At 46.4% G+C, this 19,266-nt stretch overlaps 1 protein-coding gene across 2 annotated transcripts in view; it reads left to right on the top strand.

Annotated features, from left to right (window-relative positions):
• LOC145878600 (neuronal acetylcholine receptor subunit alpha-3-like) overlaps positions 1–19,266 on the top strand; it is a 35,378-nt gene that overhangs the window by 7,664 nt on the left and 8,448 nt on the right. For both annotated transcript variants that reach the window (XM_082974080.1, XM_082974079.1), the window contains 3 exons: positions 7,719–7,858; positions 10,849–10,893; positions 18,858–18,967. In XM_082974080.1, the coding sequence (XP_082830206.1) occupies positions 7,719–7,858; positions 10,849–10,893; positions 18,858–18,967 (295 nt within the window). The remainder of the gene's footprint in view (positions 1–7,718; positions 7,859–10,848; positions 10,894–18,857; positions 18,968–19,266) is intronic.

The raw sequence follows: 19,266 nt of genomic DNA, 5'->3' as shown, positions 1-19,266 counted from the left end.
GAATGGTTGAATAAATCACCATTTATTTCAAGGTGTGGTGATATAAATCACCATTTATTTCAAGGTGTGGTGATATACATCCTGACAGTATCATAATGTCATTCAAAATATCACTTCATTCAGTTTATTATACACATACAAACACAGAAGGTCTATGTCATAACACACACACACACATTGTGCCTGGGGAGGTTGGGCATGTGTAGCCATGCTGGAAGAGAGCAGTCCCACTGGCACCAACACCTCTACTGTCTCTTCCCATTACTGGACACACACCCTGCGCCATCTCACATTGAAGCTCCTCTTCTCTCTTTCTACCACTCTCTCCTCTCCCTTCCCCTCTCTTTCTCTCTCCTCTCTCTCTCCCCCCTCTCTCTTCCTCTTTCTCCCCCCTCTCTCTTCCTCTTTCTCTCCCCTCTCTTTCTCTCTCCTCTCTCCCTCCTCCTCTAAAAGCTACATGATAATGGGACTGTCATGACTATTACATGACTGAGACCTCTTCCATAACTCAATCTCTGTATTAGCCACACACACACACACACCACACACACACACTCACACACACACACACACACACACACACACACACACACACACACACACACACACACATACACACACACACACACACACACACACACACACACACACACACATCTCTGTATTAGCTCAGGCAGATGGTGAGAGAGACTCATCTCCATGCATCTCTTAAACAGCCTACAGGTTTGTTCTCCTCTTCTGGAATTGAATTCAACCGTTTCCTTCATCCAACATCAACATCTCTGTCCCCAGATTTGATATTCTATACTTGGATCAGTTGGGGAAATCATTGAGGAAAGACTGATTGCTCACTTTCATTGAATCATTTCTACAGATAAGTGCATGACTGATATACGGACAGAATCTGTGGTAGGATGTTATATTTTACATATACCTGTACTGTATATTGTTGGGAATAGGTAGCTGTGTGCATTCTCCTCCTTTCCTCTCCTCTCTTCTCCTCTTCCCTCGCCCCTCCCTCTTTACTAGTAGTAAGTGCTGATGATAAATAGGAAACACATTTCAACCCCACGACAGTCACTGTATGAATCCATTTCAACCCCACGGCAGTCACTGTGTGAATCCATTTCAACCCTCAGACAGTCACTGTATGAATCCATTTCAACCCCACGGCAGTCACTGTGTGAATCCATATCAACCCTCAGACAGTCACTGTGTGAATCCATTTCAACCCCACGGCAGTCACTGTGTGAATCCATATCAACCCTCAGACAGTCACTGTGTGAATCCATATCAACCCTCAGACAGTCACTGTGTGAATCCAGATATCCATACAGTATACAGCTAGTGTGGTAGGATGAAGGCAGTATACAGCTAGTGTGGTAGGATGAAGGCAGTATACAGCTAGTGTGGTAGGAGGAAGGCAGTATACAGCTAGTGTGGTAGGATGAAGGCAGTATACAGCTAGTGTGGTAGGATGAAGGCAGTATACTGCTAGTGTGGTAGGATGAAGGCTGTATACTGCTAGTGTGGTAGGATGAAGGCAGTATACAGCTAGTGTGGTAGGATGAAGGCAGTATACAGCTAGTGTGGTAGGATGAAGGCAGTATACAGCTAGTGTGGTAGGATGAAGGCAGTATACAGCTAGTGTGGTAGGATGAAGGCAGACACAACCCATATCTGAAGAGTATGAAGTCTGCTTTAAGAAGTAATCTGCAGGATGACTGTAAGGGGTGCGTAACTGGTGGCAGAGAAGTCAGACGCAGGAGAGCAGAACTGGGTAATAACCGGAGCAGTTTAATACACAAAACCACCGGCATCCAGAATAACAACGTATGGGTACGAAACCCGTCGCGCACCAGACAACAACGTGCACAAGCACTTACAACAAACAATTCCGCACAAAGACATGGGGGGAACAGAGGGTTAAATACACAACACGTAATGAGGGAATGAAAACCAGGTGTGTGGGAAAACAAGACAAAACAAATGGAAAATGAAAAATGGATCGGCGATGGCTAGAAGACCGGTGACGTCGACCGCCGAACACCGCCCGAACAAGGAGAGGAGCCGACTTCGGTAGAAGTCGTGTCAATGACATTTTAACAAGACTCTTCCTTCCTCTATTGCAGGGCAACATCCAGCCCGTTCAATCTGGCCTGCAGAGGTTGGAGTGTTTTGGTTGAAATGTTTTGGATTTTGGCTTACAAAACACTCCAGGCCGCCCTTGAACATCCACAATGTGAAAGTATATAGAAATTGTAATGAATCTAAACTGTTTCATGTATCTGCCCCTTTTTTCTGATGAGCAAATCGTTCAGGAAAAAACCTCTCCGGCCCACCGCTGAATTCTGAAATCCGATGTGGCCCCCGAGCCACAATTATTGCCCAGCGCTGATCTGTTGAGGAAGAGAGAGAATAAGAGAGGGGGAAATAGAGAGAAAGAGAGGACTAGTCATATTCGGACGGGTAGGGAGTTGGAAAGGGATAAAATAGCTGAAACAGCGATGGAAGCTGCTGGAAATGTTCAGACATAATTACCTCTTTTATGAAGCTCCATGTGAAATCTATCTGACCACATCAAAGGTGCCTGTGTGTGTGTGTGTGTGTGTGTGTGTGTCTGTGTGTGTGTGTGTGTGTGTGTGTGTGTGTGTGTGTGTGTGTGTGTGTGTGTGTGTGTGTGTGTGTGTGTGTGTGTGTGTGTGTGTGTGTGTGCGCGCGTGCGTTTGAGTGTTCATGTTTGTCTGTTCGTGTTTGTGTGTGTGTTCAAACTGCAGCCAGAGAGAGTCTATTTTGATCAAAGCAGTGGTTTAGTCACCGTTCTGTGAGTCGCACAGAGCAGAACGCTCACAGTAATCAAGCTAACGAGGATATGGAGCGTTTAAGTGTGTGTGTGTGTCTCCTAAGTGACATATACAGCTAGTGTGGTAGGATGAAGGCACACGCAACTCAGCCCAACTCTGAAGAGTATGACGTTGGTGCTTTAAAACTTCATCTGCAGGATTACATTTTAACAAGACTGCCGCCAGTCTCTAGCGTTCCTCTCAAGGGCTGTCTCAACACACACACACACACACACACACACACAAATTCAGCATCACCCGCTGTGTTTCATGTCTCATTGTCATTTTAAGGATTATTGTCAGGCTTTAAGAGAAATATCCTTCTTAGGGCCATAATGTATATATTATATCATCACACATCTTCTGTAAAAGTTCATTACTGTGTTGTAACTGTTATTATTCATCATTTCATAAGTTCTCCCATCTCCGCCTATTAAACCCAATTTACAGTGTCCTCATTAAACACCAGATAAAATGATACAATGGAAAACTAGTATCTAGGGTGCATAGTAATACGGTATCTTTATGTTCAAAGGAGGGTAGTTAAGACAAAGGACTTGGTTTGAGCCCTAAAAGAGAGAAGAGAGAAGAGAGAAGAGAGGAGAGAGGAGGGAGAGAGACGGGAGAGAAATAAATGATAACAAATGAACAGTAAATATTACACTTACAAAGGTTCCAAAAAGAATAAAGACATTTCAAATGTCATAATATGTAGATATACAGTGTTGTAGTGATGGGCAAATAGTTAAAGTACAAGTTTCTTCTCTCTCTCTCTATCTCTGCCAACCCTCTATCCCCCTCTCTCTCTCTGCCCCTCTGTCTCTGCCAACCCTCTATCCCCCTCTCTCTCTGCCCCCTCTATCTCTGCCAACCCTCTATCCCCCTCTCTCTCTCTCTGCCCCTCTGTCTCTGCCAACCCTCTATCCCCCTCTCTCTCTGCCCCCTCTATCTCTGCCAACCCGCTATCCCCCTATCTCTCTGTCCCCTCTATCTCTGCCAACCCTCTATCCCCCTCTCTCTCTGTCCCCTCTATCTCTGCCAACCCTCTATCCCCCTCTCTCTCTCTGCCCCTATCTCTGCCAACCCTCTATCCCCCTCTCTCTCTCTGCCCCCTCTATCTCTGCCAACCCTCTATCCCCCTCTCTCTCTCTGCCCCCTCTATCTCTGCCAACCCTCTATCCCCCTCTCTCTCTCTGTACAGTAGATATATATTATAGATATTATTGATATATATATTTAAGGACAGCAGTGTGAGTGAAGCAAAGTGTGGATGAAATAAATGACTGATTTACTGATTTGAAATCCAAGATCCCACATTTTCTTTAGTAAAAACTAAAATCTTTTTGTATAACGTTTACAACATCCATTTATTTTATTAATGCTCGCATTTGAAAATACAAACATTTGAATTGCTTCTATGTAAAACGTGCAACTAATTTTCAGTATTGCTAGGGCATTGTGGACGGCGATGGTGGATGGTTGTAAGCATTTGCCTCTGAATCCAAAAGTTCAAAGTTCAAATCCAACGATCTAAAGTTGTTTTTGATAGTTTAGTCTCAACCTTTATCTTAACCACTCAGAGTATATACCTAACCCTTAATAATTTAGAGTTAATTCCTGAACATAACCCTAAACACTTTGAAATTTGAACTTTGGAGCAACTATACTGTATTTCCTGTTCCTGTGAGTAAGGCTGGTAGAGAATGACCAGACTGTTACTGAGGGATAGAGGACAGGACAGGACACACACACACACAGAGACACACACACACACAGAGAGAGAGAGTGACACACACACACACACACACACACACAAACACACAGAGAGAGTGAGACACACACACACACACACACACACACACACACACACACACACACACACACACACACACACACACACACACACAGAGTTAGAGGCTTGAGAAGAGGACAGAACATGCTGTACTGTCTAGGAGTGTTTCCACTTCCATCTCTCTCAACCCTACTGATCCCCATGAGACGTGTGTGTGTGTGTGTGTGTGTGTGTGTGTGTGTGTGTGTGTGTGTGTGTGTGTGTGTGTGTGTGTGTGTGTGTGTGTGTGTGTGTGTGTGTGTGTGTGTGTGTGCAGCCCTGCAGAGGAACGCTAGAGGCTGGCGGCCATCTTGTTAAAAATGTGTGTGTCTTTCTGTGCTTGTGTGTGTGGCCCAGTCCATTTTCCGTCTGGCTGGATATGTGGAGCTCCCGTGACGATGGTAGGGAGAGAGAGGGGTTATTATCAATGACCTTTGAACTGGCCCCGTCCATGTTTGGAACTCTTAAAATGTCTGCCGCAACCCATGTTACATTGGCGCTGGGATCCAGAGGAACATGCTAAAAGCTTTAGCGACCTCTCTCTCGATCTCTCTCTCTCTTTCCCTCCCCCCCCTCTCTCGATCTCTCTCTCTTTCCCTCCCCCCCTCTCTCTCGATCTCTCTCTCTTTCCGTCTCTACCCCCCTCTCTCTCTGTCTCTCTCTCTTTCCGTCTCTACCCCCCTCTCTCTCTGTCTCTCTCTCTGTCTATCTCCCTGTCTCTCTCTCGATCTCTCTCTCTTTCCCTCCCCCCCTCTCTCTCAATCTCTCTCTCTTTCCGTCTCTACCCCCCTCTCTCTCTCTGTCTATCTCCCTGTCTCTCTCTCGATCTCTGTCTATCTCTCTCTCGATCTCTCTGTCTCTCTCTCTGTCTATATCTCTGTCTATCTCTCTCTCGATCTCTCTTTCCCTCTCTCCTTCCCTCTCTTTCTCTCTCTCTGTCTATCTCTCTCTCTGTCTCTCTGTCCGTCTCTCTGTCCATCTCTCTTTTTCTCTCTCTGTCTCTCTCTCTAAATCCGTCTCGCCCTCTGTCTCTGTCACAGACCCACGTCATAGATTGGTGTAGGATGGCTCTGCATTGGATGGCTGCTGTTTTATGGACTATTTTGTGTGGGGGGTTTCTGAAGAACTGTAGTATCACATGTTTCTCTGAGTCGTGGCTGAACAAGGACATGGATAATATACAATGCATTCAGAAAAAACTCAGACCCCTTTAGTGTTTCCACGTTTTGTTACGTTATTCCTCATCAATCTACACACAATACCACATAATGACAAAGCAAAAAAATCTATTAAAAGTACAAAACAGAAATACCTTAGTTACGTAAGTATTCAGATCCTGTATACCACCACAAATCGATGCTGTCACCAAGACCGTACTCAACCAGCTGGATATGGCCATAAGCAAACAAGAAAATGGGAAATTGAAATCTGTTTTACCTCATTTTTACTAGCATGTCACCTGTGCAACTAAAGGAGACAAAACTCTAGATCACCTTTACTCCACACAGTGATGCTTACAAAACTCTAGATCACCTTTACTCTACACACAGTGATGCTTACAAAACTCTAGATCACCTTTACTCTACACACAGTGATGCTTACAAAACTCTAGATCACCTTTACTCTACACACAGTGATGCTTACAAAACTCTAGATCACCTTTACTCTACACACAGTGATGCTTACAAAACTCTAGATCACCTTTACTCTACACACAGTGATGCTTACAAAACTCTAGATCACCTTTACTCTACACACAGTGATGCTTACAAAACTCTAGATCACCTTTACTCCACACAGTGATGCTTACAAAACTCTCACTCACTCTCCATTTGGCAAATCTGACCATAAGTCCAACCTCCTGATTCCTGCTTATAAGCAAAAACTCAAACAGGATGTACCAGTGATGTGCTCAATATGGAAGTGGTCCTATGAAGCGGATGCTAAGCTACAGGACTGTTTCGCTAGCACAGACTGGAATATGTTCCGGGATTCATCTGATGACATTGAGGAGTTTACCACATCAGTCATCAAATGCATTAATACATTTAATAAGTGCATTGATGATGTCATCCCCACAGTGACCGTACATACATATCCCATCCAGAAGCCATGGATTACAGGCAACATCCGCACTGAGCTAAAGGCTTGAGCTGCCGCTTCCAAGGACCTTGACACTAATCCATACGCTTATAAGAAATCATGCTACGACCTCAGCAGAGCCATCAAACAGAGAAAACATCAATACAGGACTAAGATCGAATCCTACTAGTATGCCAGCTCTGATGCTCGTCGGATGTGGCAGGGCTTGCAACTATCATGGATTACAAAAGAGAAACCAAGCCGTGAACTGCCCTGTCGCAAGAGCCTACCAAATGCCTTCTATGCTCGCTTCGAGGTGAGCAACACTGAACCATGCATGAGAACACCAGCTGTTCTGGATGACTGTGTGATCACGCTCTCTGTAGCCGATGTGAGTAAGATCTTTAAACAGGTAAACATTCACATTGCTCTCTCTGTGTCTCAGTGACACAGTCTGATTCTGGGTTCAGCTGCTATGTTGGTAAACTTCACCTTGACCAAATACAATCAAAGGAACAACAATGAGTGATGTGAATTGTAATATTTCAGTTTGCTAACAGCAGGTGACACCAAGACATAGAAATAAGAAAAGGGTCTGTATACTGATTCTGTTTATCTTCCTTCTCACTCTTCAACCCCTCCCCTTCTCCCCTCCCCCTTTCCTTCTCCATTCCTTTCCAACCCCCCTCCCCCTCTCCCCTCCCCCTCCTCCCCCTCTCCCCTCCCCCTCCTCCTTTCCCCCTCTCCTCCATTTCTTTCCAACCCCCTCCCCCCTCCCCCTCCTCCTCTCCCCCTCTCCTCCATTTCTTTCCAACCCCCCTCCCCCTCTCCCCTCCCCCTCCTCCTCTCCCCCTCTCCTCCATTTCTTTCCAACCCCCCTCCCCCTCTCCCCTCCAACTTTCCCCTCCTCCTCTCCCCCTCTACTCCGTTTCTTTCCTACCCCTCCTCTCTCCTCCCTCCAGACTGCTTCTCCTCTAAGGGGGAGGACAGGTTGTTCAGGAGGCTGTTCCGGAGGTACAACCAGTTTATCAGGCCGGTGGAGAACGTCTCAGACCCCGTCACCGTGGAGTTTGAGGTTTCCATGTCACAGCTCGTAAAAGTGGTAAGTCACACACACACAGATGTACACACACAGGCACACATGCACACACAAATACACACAAACAAGCGTGAATGCACACACACGTACCTGAGCATACACACAGAAACACACCATGTACCATGCACAGATACACACAAACACACACACACACACACACATTCCATTAGCTTTTCTCTGATGAACGAGAGTAATGTGGTCAGAATCTAATCTCACTAAAAGTGCCCACTCAGCTGAGTGTGTGTGTGTGTGTGTGTGTGTGTGTGTGTGTGTGTGTGTGTGTGTGTGTGTGTGTGTGTGTGTGTGTGTGTGTGTACGTGCACTCATCCGCTCTGTGAATAATGCCCCTGCTTTAGTCAGATTAGATTTCTCTCACGTAAAGAACAGAATAGAGGAAAAATTCCACCTTGGAAAGATAACAAAGGCATTGTTCAAAGTGAATGAAACAATCAGGTTATAAACCTATTGTCAGGGTAAAGCTTGGATTTAGACAAATATGCAGGCGGGTAGTTTACTACTATGACGATTAGGAATGAGTGACACATCAGCACTGTCAGCAGGTGATCTTAGGTGTGTGTGTGTGTGTGTGTGTGTGTGTGTGTGTGTGTGTGTGTGTGTGTGTGTGTGTGTGTGTGTCAGGTCAGATGAGTCAGTGTATTAAGGGTTGAGGGAAACAGGGTGATTGACTTCCACCTGAATACTACTACTGCATCTGTCAATCATTCATGCCTGTGAGTCAATTTTTTACATTTTTTTAATTGAACCTTTATTTAACAAGGCAAGTCAGTTCAGAACAAATTGTTCTTTACAACGACGGCCTACACCGACCAAACCTGGACAACGCTGGGCCAATTGTGCGCTGCTGTATGGGACTCCCAATCACGGCCGGTTGTGATACAGCCTGGCAGTCATTCAGGCATGTCAGTCAAAGCAAGCCTGTCAGTCATTCAGGCCTATCAGTCAAACCAAGCCTTAAGAATGGGAGGGAAAGGATAAGAGATAGGGGTTCACTTCCATTCCAATTCTCAGTCACTTTAATTCCAATTCTATGCCTTTTCCATTTCTAATCTACCCCAGTTATAATTCTAATTCTACCCCAGTTACAATTCTACCCAAGTTACATTTGAATCTACCCCAGTAATAATTTGAAAATCTACTCCAGTTATAATTCTAATTCTACCCCAGTTACAATTCTAATTCTACGCCAGTTACAATTCTAATTCTACCCCAGTTATAATTCTAATTCTACCCCAGTTATAATTCTAATTCTACCCCAGTTATAATTCTAATTCTACCCCAGTTATAATTCTAATTCTACCCCAGTTATAATTCTAATTCTACCCCAGTTATAATTCTAATTCTACCCCAGTTATAATTCTAATTCTACCCCGGTTATAATTTTAATTCTACCCCGGTTACAATTCTAATTCTACCCCAGTTACAATTGTAATTCTACCCCAGTTACAATTCTAATTCTACCCCAGTTACAATTGAAATTCTACCCCAGTTATAATTCTAATTCTACCCCAGTTATAATTCTAATTCTACCCCAGTTACAATTGAAATTCTACCCCAGTTATAATTCTAAATCTACCCCAGTTATAATTCTAATTCTACCCCAGTTCTAATTCTACCCCAGTTACAATTTAAATTCTACCCCAGTTCTAATTCTACCCCAGTTACAATTTAAATTCTACCCCAGTGTCAGGTGTGTCGTAAAAGGTGGACCAAAACACAGCGGGTATATGAACACTCATCTTCTTTTATTAGAAGAAAAAAACAAAACAAAACACTTATACAAAAACAATGACAAAAAACAGTCCTGTAAGGTACTCTGACTATACATGGAACAACTACCCACAAAACCCATGGAAAAACACCCCTACTAAATAGGACCTTCAATTAGAGGCAATGAGGAACAGCTGCCTCCAATTGAAGGTCAGCCCAATAAACTAAACATAGAAATATAAGAACTAGAACAAACATAGAAAAATATTAACATAGAACATAACCCAAAAATCCCGAAACACACAAAACAAACACCCCTGCCACGTCCTGACCAACTACAATAACAAAATTACCCCTTTCCTGGTCAGGACGTGACACCCAGTTACAATTCTAATTCTACCCCAGTTATAATTCTAATTCTACTCCAGTTAGAATTCTAATTCTACTCCAGTTAGAATTCTAATTCTACCCCAGTTAGAATTCAAATTCTACCCCAGTTAGAATTCAAATTCTACCCCAGTTAGAATTCAAATTCTACCCCAGTTCCATTTCTAATTCTACCCCAGATATAATTCTAATTCTTCCCCAGATATAATTCTAATTCTACCCCAGTTACAATTGAAATTCTACCCCAGTTACAATTCTAATTCTACCCTTATTTAGGGAATAGGTAGTTAAGTACTGCAATATTTACATTTACATTTTAGTCATTTAGCAGGCGCTCTTATCCAGAGCAACTTACAAAAGTGAATGCATACATTTCATTTCACGCATTTTTTATTTTTTTTATTTATTTTTTTATTTTATTTATTTATTTATTTTTTGTACTGGCCCCCTGTGGGAATCTAACCCACAACCTTGGCGTTGCACACACCATGCTGGCGTTGCAAACACCATGCTCTACCAACTAAGCCACAGGGAAGGCTACAATATATATGGAACAGTTAGCTAAGTAGTGCACTATATAGGGAATAGGAAGTTAAGTAGTGCACTATATAGGGAATAGGAAGTTAAGTAGTGCACTATGTAGGGAATAGGGACGCAGCTGAGTTTTTCAGTTATTAGTGGTGACATTTAATAAGGATACTCACGTTGTTTTGACTGGTTATCTGACTGCGGCGGCTGTGTACGGCAAATAGGATTAATACACACACAGTCATTGCACACACACACGCACACACACACACACACACACACACACACACACACACACACACACTCACACAAAGCTGTAGGCTAACCTATGATCTGTTTCTTGTCTGTAGGATGAAGTGAATCAGATCATGGAGACAAATCTGTGGCTGAGACACGTAAGTACACACACACACACACACACACACACACACACACACCACACACACACACACACACACACACACACACACACACAATGATCTTATTGATGACTAATATGTTCCCCCAGAGGCCTACTAGGGGATGGGGTGAGGCAGGGAGGGGAGGAAGGGAGGGGATGGGGTGAGGCAGGGAGGGGAGGAAGGGAGGGGATGGGGTGAGGCAGGGAGGGGAGGAAGGGAGGGGGCGGGGTTAGGCAGGGAGGGGAGGGGAGGGGAGGGAGGGAGGGGACGGGGTGAGGCAGGGAGGGGAGGGAGGGAGGGGACGGGGTGAGGCAGGGAGGGGAGGAAGGGAGGGGACGGGGTGAGGCAGGGAGGGGAGGAAGGGAGGGGGCGGGGTTAGGCAGGGAGGGGAGGGAGGGAGGGGACGGGGTGAGGCAGGGAGGGGAGGAAGGGAGGGGACGGGGTGAGGCAGGGAGGGGAGGAAGGGAGGGGGCGGGGTTAGGCAGGGAGGGGAGGGAGGGAGGGGACGGGGTGAGGCAGGGAGGGGAGGAAGGGAGGGGACGGGGTGAGGCAGGGAGGGGAGGAAGGGAGGGGGCGGGGTTAGGTAGGAAGGGGAGGGAGGGAGGGAGTGGAGGGAGCCATCTGATTTTGTTCATGTCAAACATCAATATGAATGTAGGACCCTTGCTTTCACTGTGTGTGTGCGTGCCTGCGTTCATGCATGTGTGTGTGTGTGTGTGTGTGTGTGTTTATGTGTGTCCCTCTGTGTTTGTGTGTCCCTCTGTGTAGAGACATTCATCCAGTCCTTAATCAATATGCTTCACTGTGGCCATGCTACACTGAACAGAGCCTCTGGAGGATCTATGGCCTGCTGTCATGAACTACTGACCTCTAGATAGCTAGGTGGCTTCTCTGGAACGACATGAACGATTGATCTCTAGATAGCTAGGTGGCTTCTCTGGAACGACATGAACGATTGATCTCTAGATAGCTAGGTGGCTTCTCTGGAACGACATGAACGATTGACCTCTAGATAGCTAGGTGGCTTCTCTGGAACTACATGAACTACTGATCTCTAGATAGCTAGGTGGCTTCTCTGGAACGACATGAACTACTGACCTCTAGATAGCTAGGTGGCTTCTCTGGAACGACATGAACTACTGACCTCTAGATAGCTAGGTGGCTTCTCTGGAACGACATGAACTACTGACCTCTAGATAGCTAGGTGGCTTCTCTGGAACGACATGAACTACTGACCTCTAGATAGCTAGGTGGCTTCTCTGGAACTACATGAACTACTGACCTCTAGATAGCTAGGTGGCTTCTCTGGAACGACATGAACTACTGACCTCTAGATAGCTAGGTGGCTTCTCTGGAACAACATGAACTACTGACCTCTAGATAGCAAGGTGGCTTCTCTGGAACTACATGAACTACTGACCTCTAGATAGCTAGGTGGCTTCTCTGGAACGACATGAACTACTGACCTCTAGATAGCTAGGTGGCTTCTCTGGAACGACATGAACGATTGATCTCTAGATAGCTAGGTGGCTTCTCTGGAACTACATGAACTACTGACCTCTAGATAGCTAGGTGGCTTCTCTGGAACTACATGAACTACTGACCTCTAGATAGCTAGGTGGCTTCTCTGGAACGACATGAACTACTGACCCCTAGATAGCTAGGTGGCTTCTCTGGAACGACATGAACTACTGACCTCTAAATAGCTAGATAGCTAGGTGGCTTCTCTGGAACGACATGAACTACTGACCTCTAGATAGCTAGGTGGCTTCTCTGGAACTACTGCATACTGGACTAAGCAGTGAATTAGTCTTCTCTCTCACGCTCTCTCTCTGTTTCTTCCTTCCTTTCTTTCTTTCTCAGTCTCTGTTTATTACTCTCGCTCTCTCTCCCTCTTTATTTCCCTCCATCTCTCTCCTTTTCCTTCACTCCCTTCTCTAGCTCTTTCTACCTCTTTCCATCTGTAGAACAGGAGGGTGATATTGTAACGGCTGTCGTGAGAGAGAGTAGACCAAGGTGCAGCGGAGTTAGTGTTCATCATTGAATATTTAATCAAGAAAGAACACTATACAAATAAAACAAGAAAACCGACAGCCAAACAGTCCTGTCAGGTGCAAAACACTAACAGAAACAATTACCCACAAAACCCAAAGGAAAAACATGCTCCTTATGTGTGACTCCCAATCAGCAACAACGAGCTTCAGCTGTTAGAGAAAGGAACATAGAACGCCCACCCAATGTAACATCCTGGCCTAACCAAAATAAAGAACAAAAAACCCCTCTCTATGGCCAGGGCGTTACAGTACCCCCCCCCCCCCCCCCCCCCAAGGTGCGGACTCCGGCCGCAAAACCTGACACTGAAGGGGAGGGTCCGGGTGGGCCTTCTTACGGCGGCGGCTCAGGTGCGGGACGTGGCCTCTGCTCCACCCTTGGCGTCGCCCTCTTAGGTGGCGCACCTGGCCGCGCCGAAGGTCCGGTGGGCGACCCTGACTGCGCCCGGCTGGCGGGCGGCGATGACTGCGCCCGGCTGGCGGCCGGCGATGGCTGCGCCCGGCTGGCGGGCGACCCTGGTTGCGCCTGGCTGGCGGGCGTCCCTGGCTGCGCCCAGCTGGCGGGCGGCCCTGGCGGCTCCAGTGGCACTGACCCAGGATTCACCAGGCTGAGGAGACATGTAAGAGGCCTAGCCCTAGGCGTAGCCACAGGACTCACCGGGCTGGCGGGTGGCTCTGACTGCTCTGGACAGTACATGGCTGACAAACGTTAGTGCTCTCATAGGAACCAAATGGGAAAGCTAGCCTAGCATGAAGCTGCATGGCTGACAAACGTTAGTGCTCTCATAGGAACCAAATGGGAAAGCTAGCCTAGCATGAAGCTACATGGCTGACAAACGTTAGTGCTCTCATAGGTAACAAATGGGAAAGCTAGCCTAGCATGAAGCTACATGGCTGACAAACGTACCGCCTGACTCCGCCAATCTTCCCGTGTGCCCCCCCCAAACATTTTTTTTGGGGGGGCTGCCTCTCATGTCTGCTGCGCTCCCTTTCCTCATACCAGCGCCGCTCAGCTCTCGTCGCCTCGATCTCCCACTGCGGGCGGCGATAATCCCCAGCTTGAGCCCATGGTCCTTTCCCGTCCAGGATTTCCTCCCAAGACCACGAATCCTGAACGCTCCTCTCCTGGCGCTTCTCCTTCCTCCGCTGCTTGGTCCGTTGTTGGTGGGTAATTCTGTAACGGCTGTCGTGAGAGAGAGTAGACCAAGGTGCAGCGGAGTTAGTGTTCATCATTGAATATTTAATAAAGAAAGAACACTATACAAACAAAACAAGAAAACCGACAGCCAAACAGTCCTGTCAGGTGCAAAACACTAACAGAAACAATTACCCACAAAACCCAAAGGAAAAACATGCTCCTTATGTGTGACTCCCAATCAGCAACGACGAGCTTCAGCTGTGCCTGATTGGGAGCCACACACGGCCCAAAACAAAGAAATACAAAAACATAGAGAAAGGAACATAGAACGCCCACCCAATGTAACACCCTGGCCTAACCAAAATAAAGAACAAAAAACCCCTCTCTATGGCCAGGGCGTTACAGTACCCCCCCCTGGCGGGCGTCCCTGGCTGCGCCCGGCTGGCGGGCGGCCCTGGCGGCTCCAGTGGCACTGACCCAGGATTCACCAGGCTGAGGAGACATGTAAGAGGCCTAGCCCTAGGCGTAGCCACAGGACTCACCGGGCTGGCGGGTGGCTCTGACTGCTCTGGACAGGCGGGCGGCTCCGGACAGGCGGGCGGCTCTGGCGGCTCCGGACAGGCGGGCGGCTCTGGCGGCTCCGGACAGGCGGGCGGCTCTGTCGGCTCCGGACAGGCGGGCGGCTCTGGCGGCTCCTGACTGGCGGGCGGCTCCGGACTGGCGGGCGGCTCTGGCGGCTCCGGACTGGCGGGCGGCTCTGGCGGCTCCGGACTGGCGGGCGGCTCTGGCGGCTCCGGACTGGCGGGCGGATCTGGCGGCTCCGGACTGGCGAGACCCACTGGAGGCCTAGTCCTAGGAGGCGGCACAGGACGGACCAGGATGGGGAGACCTACTGGAGACCTGGTCCGTGGAGCAGGCACAGGACTGACCAGGATGGGGAGACCCACTGGAGGCCTGGTCCGAGGAGGAGGAGGCACAGGATAAACCGGGCTGTGGGGGAGCACTGGAGTTCTGGTACGGACACTCTTTACCCACACTCCAGGCTGAATGCCCACTTTGGCCCGGTACGGGCGGAGAGCAGGCATTGGGCGAACTGGACCCTCCCAGCGCTCTGGAGACACAGTGCGCAACGCCGGCGCAGTATAACCTGGACCGAGGAGGCGCACTGGAGACCAGACGCGCTAAGCTGGCACCATCCACCCTGGCTCGATGCCTGCACTCGCATGGCACTTGCAGGGGGCTGGTATGTAGCGCACCGGGCTTTGAACGCGCACTGGGGACACCGTGCGCTCCACAGCATAACACGGTGTCTTACCAGTACCACGCTGCTTCCGGTAAGCATGGGGAGTTGGCTCAGGTCTACCGCCTGACTCCGCCAATCTTCCCGTGTGCCCCCCCCAAAAAATGTTTTGGGGGGGGCTGCCTCTCATGTCTGCTGCGCTCCCTTTCCTCATACCAGCGCCTCTCAGCTCTCGTCGCCTCGATCTCCCACTGCGGGCGGCGATAATCCCCAGCTTGAGCCCATGGTCCTTTCCCGTCCAGGATTTCCTCCCAAGACCACGAATCCTGAACGCTCCTCTCCTGGCGCTTCTCCTTCCTCCGCTGCTTGGTCCGTTATTGGTGGGTAATTCTGTAACGGCTGTCGTGAGAGAGAGTAGACCAAGGTGCAGCGGAGTTAGTGTTCATCATTGAATATTTAATAAAGAAAGAACACTATACAAACAAAACAAGAAAACCGACAGCCAAACAGTCCTGTCAGGTGCAAAACACTAACAGAAACAATTACCCACAAAACCCAAAGGAAAAACATGCTCCTTATGTGTGACTCCCAATCCGCAACGACGAGCTTCAGCTGTGCCTGATTGGGAGCCACACACGGCCCAAAACAAAGAAATACAAAAACATAGAGAAAGGAACATAGAACGCCCACCCAATGTAACACCCTGGCCTAACCAAAATAAAGAACAAAAAAACCCTCTCTATGGCCAGGGCGTTACAGATATACACATCCGAACCATGAGCATACCAGTACTGGCCGAAATAATATAATATAAAGATCTCTCTCTCTCTCTCTCTCTCTCTCTCTCTCTCTCTCTCTCTCTCTCTCTCTCTCTCTCTCTCTCTCTCTCTCTCTCTCTCTCTCATCAATCAATCAATGTGATCAGTCAAGCATGCATGTTGGAGTTAACATGTTAAAGCTCTTACAGAGAGTAACATACACTCCCAGTACTTCAGTACACACATGTCAACACTTTAAACTGTGTTTACCTGTCCAAAATCTTTAATTTTGTACGTTTGCAATTCAGGCATCATTTCAATATTTAGCTCTCTGTCATACATACACTGAGGGTATAAACATTAGGAACACTTGCTCTTTCCATGACATAGACTGACCAGGTGAATCCAGGTGAAAACTATGATCCCTTATTGATGTCACTTGTTAAATCCACTTCAGTCAGTGTAGATGAAGGGGAGGAGACATGTTAAAGAAAGATTTTTAAACCTTGAGACAATTGAGCCATGGATTGTGTGTGTGTGCCATTCAGAGGGTGAATTGGCAAGACAAAAGATTGAAGTGCCTTTGAACGGGGTATGGTAGTAGGTACCAGGCACACCAGTTTGTGTCAAGAACTACAACGCTGCTGGGTTTTTCACACTCAACAGTTCCCCGTGTGTATCAAGAATGGTCCACCACCCAAAGGACATCCAGCCAACTTGACACAACTGTGGGAAGCATTGGAGTCACCATGGGCCAGCATCCCTGTGGAACACTTTCAACATTTTGTAGAGTCCATGCCCAGATGAATTGAGGCTGTTCTGAGGGCAACTCAGTATTAGGAAGGTGTTCTTAATATTTTGTACACTCAGTGTATAAGTTCATTATTAATGAAATAACACAATTATTTACTCACAGAACTCATTTGATATAAATATAAAATGTAGAAATGTGAAATGAGTTCTGTCTCTTTCATGATAATATTATGAGTTGAAAGAGAAAGGCAAACTAACAGAGTGCCTAACAACTAAAGATTTTAATAAACATTGTTTCACACATCATTTGTGACTTATCTTTGCAATAGCAGCTGTGAATTTAGTAGCTTAGAAGCTTAGAAGCTTGTTTAGTATTCAAAGATCCATCATATCAACACAATCCCTTTTCAGATCACGACCTTACTAACAAACCTCAGGGCTCTCATAGGAACCAAATGGGAAAGCTAACCTAGCATGAAGCTACATGGCTGACAAACGTTAGTGCTCTCATAGGAACCAAATGGGAAAGCTAGCCTAGCATGAAGCTACATGGCTGACAAACGTTAGTGCTCTCATAGGAACCAAATGGGAAAGCTAGCCTAGCATGAAGCTGCATGGCTGACAAACATTAGTGCTCTCATAGGAACCAAATGGGAAAGCTAGCCTAGCATGAAGCTACATGGCTGACAAACGTTAGTGCTCTCATAGGTAACAAATGGGAAAGCTAGCCTAGCATGAAGCTACATGGCTGACAAACGTTAGTGCTCTCATAGGTAACAAATGGGAAAGCAAGCATAGCATGAAACAGGAAATTAAATATGCCCCTCATTACTACAGCTGCTTACTTCCACATATTAATAAGATAATCAATCGTGTGTGTGTGTTTGCTTGTGTGTGTGTGTGTGTTCCCAGGCAAGCTGCTTTAAAGCAATTTTTTTACCTTAAAACCTGTAGTTATTTGATTGAAGCGCCAATCAAAGGCATTCGTGGTGATTTAATAATATTCAGTAGGCTACACTTTATTTTAATTCTTAAAAGTCTAAGCCGTTGGGGGGGGGGGGGGGGGGGGATCTAAGCTGACATATGGAATTGTTTTAAGACAGTCATACTATGGATCATTAGGTTTTTGATTTGGAATTTTTGGTATAAAAATATATATTTGATAAAGTATTGAATTTGGCTTTTATTACTAAAGCCTATAGAAACATTGAATAACACATTCAGAAAAGGCAAAAAAAGACAGTCAGCAAATGTATCCTTAAAAAACAAGGTTTTGAAGTGTCTGTCCTAAATCTAGGAGATATAAGAATGCTCAGGAAATATTTATGTTTATATATTATTTTGCACACATAATTTACCCCTTTTTTGGGTACAGGTTACCTTCAGATGAGTCCCGTGACATTAGACCAAAACGGAGAACACCATTGTGGTTAATGAGTCTATTTCCATGGAGGGGTCGTAATAGTTTATAGGTCAAACCGTTCGGATGCTACAGACGTCTTCGTGAGAAGACTGATTTTCGGGATGTCTCATGGTCTGACAAACCGCTCTAGCTCTGCCACCTTTCACCACAGATGGGATGTCTCATGGTCTGACAAACCGCTCTAGCTCTGCCACCTTTCACCACAGATGGGATGTCTCATGGTCTGACAAACCGCTCTAGCTCTGCCACCTTTCACCACAGATGCGGAAGTGCAGCATCGGCGGATCCAATGCAAAAAGAAGGATATCTCTAGCTTAAACTGACAGATTTTGATGAAGACTTTTTAATATATATTACTTAGATTGATGCACCGGTGCATCAATAGACTCTAGGGGGTTAAAGGAAGAAATTAATACAAATATGGTTAAGTTTCAGTTCAAAATCATTCGGACAAATCCATGAGGGGTGTGTTTGATAAAGTAATCAAGGCTGTGTGCATATTTGTGCGTGTGTATCTTGCTATCTTCCTTTCTTCTTCAGGTGATTCCCTAACACACACACACATACACTCATTCATGCTGTGTTTGTGTTTCAGATCTGGAATGACTACAAACTGAGCTGGGCCCCAGTGGAGTTTGATGGGATTGAGTTCATCAGAGTTCCATCCAACAAGATCTGGAGACCTGACATAGTGCTTTATAACAAGTGAGTCCAGACATAGTGCTCTATAACAACCTGACATAGTACTCTATAACAACATGACATAGTACTCTATAACAACCTGACATAGTGCTCTATAACAACCTGACATAGTGCTCTGTAACGACCTGGCATAGTGCTGTATAACAAGTGAGTCATGACTTAGTGTTTTATAACAAGTGATTTTGCCATGTCACTTAGCAGATCTTTTTTTCTGTGAGAGCAGTCATTTTTAGTGTGTGTATGAGATCAATGTGGATATTGAACCGACAAACTTGATGTTGCTCTTACCAACTGAGACACAC

Source organism: Salmo salar, chromosome 04 (assembly GCF_965601325.2).
Source record: "Salmo salar chromosome 04, fSalSal1, whole genome shotgun sequence".
NCBI classification, from domain to species: domain Eukaryota; kingdom Metazoa; phylum Chordata; class Actinopteri; order Salmoniformes; family Salmonidae; genus Salmo; species Salmo salar.
The sequence above is the reverse complement of the archived record's forward strand: the minus strand, read 5'-3'. Positions and strand labels throughout refer to the sequence as shown.